The 9,753-nt window shown below is 41.4% G+C and overlaps 1 protein-coding gene across 1 annotated transcript in view; it reads left to right on the plus strand.

The window, feature by feature from the left end:
• LOC110978356 (sprouty-related, EVH1 domain-containing protein 2-like) overlaps positions 1–9,494 on the plus strand; it is a 31,718-nt gene extending 22,224 nt beyond the window's left edge. The window contains exon 5 of the mRNA XM_022233294.2: positions 823–9,494. Within this exon, the coding sequence (XP_022088986.1) occupies positions 823–1,680 (858 nt within the window). The 3' untranslated portion in view covers positions 1,681–9,494. The remainder of the gene's footprint in view (positions 1–822) is intronic.
• The last annotated feature ends 259 nt before the right edge of the window (positions 9,495–9,753 follow it).

The raw sequence follows: 9,753 nt of genomic DNA on the forward strand, positions 1-9,753 counted from the left end.
AGGAACTGAATCTAATCACTTTCACAAGGAGACTCCTATATGTGTTTATATCTTTTCCTTCGACACATTGAAAATTGTTGGATTGGCAATAAACAAGCCCGCATGCTAGTCTTCTAAGACTTAGGTTGCACGTTTTTGCACACATCACAAGGTACATGTAGCCTGCGATTCTGGTCTGGGTACTGACTCCTACGCTGACCTCCTTATTATATGAATAGTCTGTTCCCACACTGCACATGAACACAGGTGCACTCTGCACCTTCAATGTCTCGTACTCCATCATTTCTGAACAAATCTCACAATTATTTTGACCAGCTACTGTAAGGTTAAGATTTTAGGTTTATACATCTTAGAGATTTATGTATAATATTTTGCTTTTTCTTCACGCCATCAAAACTCATTTTTATGAGTTCCGGGGCCATATTGATGCCAGCTTACATGTATCTTCATGCATGCTTCATGCATGCCTGCAGTGCCTTTTTCCATCATGACATCATCAACCCAACATAAACACAAAATGACCTCGCGTGTTTCCGAAATTGGCCCAGTTGGTTGTGGAAAGGAATCACCTCTTGTTTCTGTTGTGTTGATTTTCAGGAGATAAATCCATTGTATACTGGTTTTTGGGTGGCCAATCTACCTCCCGAACCCTAGATGTCGAAATATTTGAAGCCTTTTTATACCACTTTAAGATTCTACAGAATTTTTCTCTTTTCGAGGTACCGGGTATGTTTATTTTTCTAGTTCATTGAATTTGAAGGCTCAGACAAGGTTTGCTGTGTTCTTAAAAGTAAAGTGTGTATTGCATTTTTCTCCGTACAGCATGTTGGTGAGCCACTCTTGTGTGATCCTAGTGCCCACGAATACCAGAACACACCGGGCAGTAACCAAAGAGAGAGTCTACGAGACATTCTCATGCAGCCCACCCAAGCCAGAGACTTTGCCCCTCAGTTCAACCATCACAGCAACCAGCAACGGCTCCACCGAGTCCACTATGTGTCACGCTCCAAGTCAGTCAAAGACGACAAGGAGCGGCGGCTGTCCAACTCCAACAAGAAGTATTCCTCAATTGGACACGAGACGATATGGACAAAGAAGGCCACGGAGTTCCAGTCACAGCGTGACAATGGCCTGACAGGGGAGAACGGCAGCAGCGACCCTTATGTCAAGATCCTGAAGAAGCCGCCCCACATCCACGAGTACGTCTATCCAATGGTGCTGGGATCGGAAGGGGAGGACGATTTGCGCAAGCCCCGCCACCACCTGAAGGTGGTGACCAGCCAGCCCAGGCCACCCTCGCCCCCGGTCAAGGCAAACAAGGTCCCCCTGCCACCGGACCGCGTCAAGTGTGTGCACTGCCAACAGTTTTTCAATCCGGAGACGAACAGGCGGGGGGCGTGCCCGGACGCCCCCGATGAGACAGACCGCTGCATTGGCAAGGTCAGCTGCATCCAGGCGGCGCAGAGCATGATGTACCACTGCATGGCGGATGCCGAGGGGGACTTCTCGGACCCCTGTTCCTGTGATGCCAGTGCCGACACCCACTTCTGCCAGCGCTGGCTGGGCCTGGGGCTGCTTTCTCTGTTTGTCCCCTGTCTATGGTGCTATTTACCACTCAAATGTTGCCACTTGTGTGGCATGAAATGCGGGTGCTGCGGGGGCAAGCATAAAGCTATATGACGCCCCTCAAAAAAAAAAGAAAAAAAGAAAAACAGTGTATATTGATGCTTCATGGTGCCGTGTGTATTTAGTCGGTAGGAATACGACTAACTGTTTTTACGTCATCTTTGTGAAGGAGAGACGGATGATAATATTTATGCATATCATCTGATGTTAACGTGCATGTGTCACGTGACAAGTGTGACCTTTGGACGTTTTCTTGCACCACTGATGACCTGATCCTGGCCACTAGTTCCAAGTGAACCTTGCACATCCATCACAGAGTCTTTTCATGGTACTGGTTCTTGTGGAATCATTCATCCATGAAACCTTGAATCCTTAGACAAGATGTCCCAGTAGTCTTTGCTCCTCAAGGTGTTGTAGTAATTGCATGGAGTCATGTTGCAACAAGCATAGTTTAAGCGTAGTCCCAATAATCCAGACTAGCGTCTCTCTCTGGGGCACAGAAAATGATACATGCAGCCAATTTCGCCTGAAGACGAACAGAGCACACTGTTCGAAACGTCGAGTGAACCCCGGTTCTTTTCAGAACCACACACACTCAAAGAGAGAATTTGATTACATGGTGTCACCGCAAACTTCACATAATTTGGGGTATCCTGAGTATTTGAGAACAGAATGTGAATTTTTTTTGTGTGTGTGTTTTTTTTTCTTTTTAAGATGCAAAATGAATGGAACCTCAAGGGAACATTTAAGCAGGAAGTTGATGGCCTCTTTCTCTCATATCTGAAGGAATTCAGGGACAGTAAATGCCCACCAACCACATGCGAAGCGTATCTGGCATTAATCTTGCTTCACAAAGTCCCTGTATCGTTTTCAAAGAACGCTTTTGCATTTGTTTTTTTTTTCCCCCAGCTCACTGAATGCTAGAGGAACATGGCACTCGGCTATCCTGTCAATTCACAGAGCTGCTAAACGCTGAAATTTGCTCAGTTTATGGTAATTGACTTAAAAATGTCGTGCAGCGTACGTATTTGCCTGTGACCCTTCTCCGCTGATTTTGCCGTAGAGCTTGGTCGATCAGTTTGCTGAACAACAAATGATGTGCCTCATCACTATGACACTGCCCCCTGGCAGCTGGGCTCCTTCCCGTTTTTGGCAGGGGATCAGCACGTAAAAGAAGGCAGGGAGCCACTGGAAGTTTGCTGCTTCCTTCCAGGCCTTTTATCATTTCATACTTGGGGACATTGCAACCGGGCAGTTCGGAGGCACTTCACTTTATGGATATTGCTGAATATACAAGGATTAGGAAGCCACTTGGAAGTTAAGCATTGACTTTTCCAGAGCCCTTCAGTTATGATGGGAAGAAAACACTTTAAGTCTAGGTCATTATTTTTTTCTTCTTCTGTTGGACTTAAAAGAACCAGGTAATTCAATTAAAGATCTCCCTGTGGGTGGAGCATGTGCGGCAATTTGTAGTCGCGTCCTGACTGGGTACATTTCCGGCCTTCTGCACGTGGTGGGGAAGTTGACCGGTCATTGGCAGTTACATGTATCTGTGGTGCAAGGAGAGGCAAGATAAGATACCAGACTTCAAAACGGACGGATTTGAAGGTTTACAGTCGTAAGCTTACAAAAAAGTTCTTGTGTCCAGTGAGCACACCAAACAGAACTGTTGTAATATTTTTTGTGTACATTTGTAAAACTCTGTAAAATATAGCAACTGACTTACATTGTAATTGAAATGTACGGACAGCAAGACCTATAAATACGCTTCAACACTTGCGACGTATCTTTGCTTAAATTCTCCATTTCTGTTTTTAAGGATTTTTTTTAATCTCACAGAGGCTATACAAATTATGTAATAATGTAAAATACAAACGTGTATATAAACTATAGATAAATTAGATGCATTTATCATTGTAAAGCTAGATTTTAATCAGGGGAGTGATAAGAAATGGATGGGTTACCCTTACTGTGTGCAGCGGCATGTCTTTGTGTTTGCCAAAGCTCTGCCAGGGAAACGTCCTGATTTTTTAAGGGTCAGAGATTGTCAAGAGGTAAATTGTCAGAAGCATTTGTCATGTTTGGATTGTTCAAGACTTCTGGGATTCACACTGAAATCGGGTTAATTGTACTTAAGGTTTGGGGCCTGTTAGACATGCACCTGTCCAGCTTAGGAAGGGTGAAAACAGTGTAGATTTGTTTGAATTTCTTTTTTCTTTCTTTCAATCTCTGGTTGATGGTGATCAACACAAGATTTGCATATTTGTTCGTACATTGGACAGGAACACCTTCATTTGTGTGTAAAAGCACCCGACATGTACCAACATGTTTAAGCTGTATCCTGCCAGAAACTTGATTTTGCACTGAAAGTGAAAGCAAAAACATAGCAAAAAAAAGCAAAACAAAACCAAAAACCCACCAAAAAACCGCTAAGAAATGCAGACAAAATGACGGACATTTCACTGAGGATGCCTCGGAGAGCTTGACATCCAAATCTTCTATAGTGAGTTTCCTTGTTCTTTTTCCTTTTTTTTTTTTTTTGGGCTGAGTGAAGATTTGCCTCACAAGTGGGTTTTCACACTCCTGATGTTACACGTGTACAATGGCAGATTGTATGCGTATGCTTGTGCTTCCATTTACTGTCCTTGGTAGCATTCTTCTGTGTTTAACGTGCTGCTCTTTTTGTGTTACTGAACTTTCTTCCTTGACTGAAAAAAAATGCAAATCTCAGGTTGAAGCTGCCTCAGTGAAAAGTGGGAGTTCTTGCACCTTTTGCATGTTTATAGATGTGCCCCACCCGCAGTTACTGCCAGGCTGCTTGAATTTGTATTTTGGGGGAATTTTAATCTGCTACATTTTTTTGTGTTTTAATTAGTACAGAATGTGAAATGTCCTTAACTTTAGTTTGGTTCCATTTCTATTGGTCAGCCCCATGTTCTTGAGGATGAGTTGTTTTTTTCTGAGAGTACGTTGTAGCAAAGTCCCTGAGAGAGGATTTTGCAGGGTTTTGTGGCTGAATCACCCATCACCCTATTAGCCAAGTGTGTGTGAAAAATTACATTGTGATTGAATAATTCCAAAGTTATCGGAGTTAGACCATATCAACATTTCAACAGTGCAGTTTGCCCACAACTTTTGCCTACCCCTTGAAGAAGTATTTCAGCAACTTCGCTGTCTTGTCAGCAAAACAAAAGACGGATAGTTCCATCTCTGAATCTGTTTCCGCTTTTTTGCTGTGCCAGGAAATGAATGGCAGATTTTGACAGCCCCCCCACTCCAGTGCGCATGAGTCTCTCTGTTGACTTCTCGTCAAAAGGGACACCACAAAGTCCTGTCTTGCAAGTCTGACTTAAATGCAGTCGTGAATGATTCTAATTTGCTTCCACGTTTACCTTAACTCATATTTGGTGCGGTTATTTGAATTTTTTCATTACCTCAAGGAAAAAAATTACACTTCAGCCTTCAGTAGGGCTCATGCAGATGTTTGCGTTGGTGCCTAGTCAGACACCAACTCTGCTGGTTGGGGATACTATGAGCCCCTAGTGTAGTTCATATCAAGTGTTCTGTGTAGGTGACTTTTGCACCACTGAATTTTGTACTGCCGTGCATGTAAACACTCTTCGTGTAAAAATGATGCATTTTTTGTTTATAGTACACCGGAAGCTCAGCAGCTGTACATTTACTTTTTGGGGGGGGGGGCTCTCCATGACGAGTATTTCCATTGATACGGTTTGTCAGATGTAGGGCATATTTATGGTTCACTTCCACTATTCCTGTTCATCTAGTAATGATTATGCTTTTTTTATTTTGAAGATATGTAGCTTGTGTCAATTTCATAGCACTTGAAGCAGATTAAGAAACCTTGATTTTGCATATTTTGTTGGCCCAGAGTCTTCAGATAATCCTCTTGTAAGCAGTTGTCCACAGTTGGATCCAAATTACCTGCTACAAAAGGGTCTGGTTTTGGCTCATATGCTTTGTTTATTTTTCAAAATTGCTTTTTAGATTTTGCTTTGTTTTGAAAGTTGAACTGGTTTGTTCCGGCATGGAAACCTCTCTCATCATCATTTGGGGCTTCACGCCCAGAGCATATATGTTCTCAGTCATTGAGTCACCCCGATTATCAGTAATGACAAACAAAAGTGTTGGTTCCTGCAAACTCTATGAGATCATCACTGCATGGGAAACCAGTGCATCCTGCAAGGGCTGCACAGTTCAACAAAAGAAAGTCTCCCTCTGGCATTGGCTCTTGAGTAATTCCAGCTCCCTACTGTTCAGTGAGACTGCATTTCAGACACTGTTGTGTTGTGGCCGAAACAGCCAGCTTGATCATAAAATTCTGAAGGAAACTCAAACATTTTATTTAGGAGAAGGGGGGCATATCTCAGTAGGTTTTGGGGAGACGGGTACAAATGAGTGTGGTCCAAACAAAACTGGAGAGTGCCATTTTTTGTGTGCACATGGTAGGGTTTTTTCCCTAGCAGAGACAGATTTTCGTATGGTTAAACTGCAGATTATTCCTGCAACGAGTTCAAAAACTAGAGGAAGTTGGGAGTAGTGTCTGGGTGAAGTTGATCTTGTTCATCCGCACACCTGTGGCCAAGATCAAGCCGGTTGTCAGCATGGCCCAGACACTCTAAAGACCAGTGTACAGAGTAGTCCGCCAAAGCTAGGAGATACTGTAGTAGCTGACAGACAGTACCAAGCAAACTGTGGCACAGGAGTGAGACTTGACTTTATCCCCAAGTACGGATAAAGCTTCTGAAAGCAAATGGTAGGAGAGAGAACAATCCTAGATATCACAGAATTATTTTTGCTTAAACAAAAGAGAAATATATATATATGTCAAATGTACAGAGATATTTTTTATGCTGTAACATTAATTAAAGACTGAACTTTAAGGTGAAAAAAACAACAAAAAATATGCAAATTTACAAATTACTAACTGTTCTTTAATTACTGGCAAATGATCCAGACATCACCTTTTCAAATTGTATAACCTGCATTTCAGGCAAAAATTACAAGTTCGTAATCATCGTACCGTACATTAATCTGTTATGCCTTTGCCTCAGACAGTTTAGATATTAAATTCTGTCCTTATACAAACCAGTGTGAGAGGCAGCACACAAGTTTGTAGTTGGTCTGAACGACGCTGGTCTGAATCTTTGATTGTTTATATTGCAGGCAATGCACCATTTATGACTGCTGCAAGTCAGTAATATGTGCCACCTTTTACTGTCGGTCCTGAAAGTATTCTGGTGCCCGGTATCCCAGAAGCCCATTTAAGGCTACATCTTGATAGTATTGGCTTCAACAGGGAATGGCATACATGTGGGTCTATGGGAAGCCACTTTCTAGTGGCTGTGTCCTCTCGTAATGTAGACTTGTGTGTTACTGCCAGTCTCCGCCTCCAGACGGAACTTCACATCAGGCCTGCTCACTCATACCCAGGGTTCGGGGGGGGGGGACCAGGGGAGTCGGTCTCGCTCCCAAACATTGTGAAGGAAATGCAAAAACCATTGTTTGTGGTCTTCATCCCAAGTCACCGGTTAAAACAACCAATCTGGGCGCATAGAATGTAGCTGCCACCAGCATCCTTTTTGTGGAACAGTGGGTACAAGTGAAGTGGGCTTGATGTGATGATGAATTCCTGTGCTCTTTGACTGGGGACATTTACATGTAATGGCTGATTGCACTTAAGTCTTAGGCTTCCTGCACTGAAATACTCATCTTCAAAAGTTTAAGCTGTGCTCTGTAAACATACTTGAGCAAGGTTGCAAGAACTGCAAAATGTTGGAGGTTGTTGAATCACTGTTAAGATTTTTCTCTAAATTTCTCTTCTTCTGGTAGCCTCACCTTGTTAAAGAAATTTTTTGGACAGAAGCAACTACTTTTCGCAAAAAACCCCCTTTTTTTTAGATGGCTCACAACAAGTGGGACATTCCCGCTGCCACCCTTGATCAGAGCTTGAATCATACTTTTTTTTCTCTGTGCTAAACTCGAGCTCCTGGACGGCCATTTCTGATAAGCAGTTGTTTGTCCGATTGACCGTCTTTCCTGCATTTATTTTGATATTTCCTGAGTCATCTCCTCCTCTTTCCTGTATTTAATTGATCTTTTCCTCATTTTTTTGCTACATGTGCTTGACCCCTCTGCGGCCAAGCGTGCCTGCTGCACAGCTGCCAAGCAGCTCACCTTGTAACTTTGCTAAGGATGTCGATATTGGCTTGCTGTAAATATGTTTCCTGTCCGTACATGAGGTACCTGTCACCCATAATCTTGCTGAAAAGTGTCACCCCCTCTTTTTGTGATTTCTGTTTGATTGGCTCTAGGATAGTAAAAATATATACCATGAGACCTCATGTTAAGTCCAGGTGCTTGTAGCATGGCAGCAAAGTCATGTTTTCCATGTACATGAATACAGACAAGCCATCAGATTCGCTCCTTGGCCTTGACTTGAGGCTCGGGAGAGTGTGTTCACAAGCAAAATTGCAGTTAACAGAATTGTAGTTGAGCTGCCATAGGTGCTTGTAACTTACACCGAGTAAAGGTACTGAGATCACTCGAAGAGTTTTCACTGCATAGTTTTTCCCACTGCCTTTGTTTAGAGAAATGTATGTAAAATGGTCACACAAGAGATGGGATATCCTATAATGAGTTCACCACTGAGGAGTTTTATGCTGTTGGTAATTTTCGTTAACCTTGTTTCTGAGTGTTTTTTTTTATGTGGGGTATTTAACACGTCTGTGCGCTCACAGGCAGAGGGAAATGGGAAAGTTTACTGTGAAATGTAGCAGTTATGACATTATCTAGTAGACCTAACCAAGACGATGTGTACAAAACATGATGAACCTGTAATGATGACGTCATTTACTAATAATGGCAGTGTTTTCTACAGAGTTTTTGTTTTCCACCTACACTTCAAATTTTGATAAAGTTTCTGGCAGCAGTAATTTGAAATAAGAAAAAATTAAAAATTAATTACATATATATATATATATATGTATGTATGTGTACTTGACTTGCCTGTATTTCTGATTTTAAGTTAAATGTTGGAAAGGTAGCTTTTTAGATGTGTAGAGGGTTCCATCTCAGTAAAAATTAAGTATCTGTATATATGATTTTCAGTTTTCTTCCTTTTTTTCCTTTTCTGATTTGCAAGTTAAACGGCATGCCAAATTTGTAGTTATTCCACCGTGCTTACTTCTTAAGTGTAGTCGTCGCTTCTCTCCAGTAGTCAGACTGATGGTCAATTCTGCCTGAATGCTCAGGATCTTTTGTGATAGATTCTTACTTGACTACACAGCTGCATTATATCCTTGTTTTGTTTACAACATTATGCAAAAGAACAAAATACTGGCTTCAAGGTATGTTGCCGTTTGTGTTCACTGTACATTACCATGAAAATTATTTTTGTTATGTACATTTTATTTAGGTTTAATCTACGCATGTACATTGTCCGTTTTATTTTCTTTTTTTCCTTTTTTTATGAAGCTCAGCACGCAAATTGCGTGTGCGTGGGCACACACGAATGTGTGATTTTATTTCACAATGCATACATTGTGCATAAGTATATATACTGTAATATAAACTATTCATATATAGAACTATATGTCATTTCATATACGTAAAAGAAATCAAGACAAATTTTAACTTTTTACTCAGCAGGCTTGGTTTTTCCTTTTGAAATAGATATACGAAAAGAATCAAAAGTCCCCAAAAGAAAAAACTTGCACTGTTTGAAATTGTATTGTTATCAGGAAAAGAAGGAAAACAAGAACATTTGAAGTTAAGAAAAGTGTTTGTACAACTATTATTTAATAATAAAAGTAACATGCATGGAACAGCCGTATACATGTAAAGAAAAAGAGGAGTTCGTTGTCTGATCTGTTCTTGTTGCTGACATTTTTCTTCCGCAATGCCAAGGAAACCTTTGTGACATTTCTTTGCTTAAAGTACAGCTGTACATGCTTGTGAAAACACTGTCTCTGTTGCATTCAAGTACATGAAGTGGCCACTCCATCCTCAGCACACATTTGTTTCCTGGCGTGACATCATGAGTTATTAAGTCCAAAAATTGTCAAACTAATCCAAATTTTAAATGGGTGGAACTTTGTTTTGGTTATC

The sequence above is a fragment of the Acanthaster planci genome, linkage group LG01, assembly GCF_054643075.1.
Source record: "Acanthaster planci isolate LZ-2023a linkage group LG01, COTS_SCS, whole genome shotgun sequence".
In the NCBI taxonomy this organism is placed as follows: domain Eukaryota; kingdom Metazoa; phylum Echinodermata; class Asteroidea; order Valvatida; family Acanthasteridae; genus Acanthaster; species Acanthaster planci.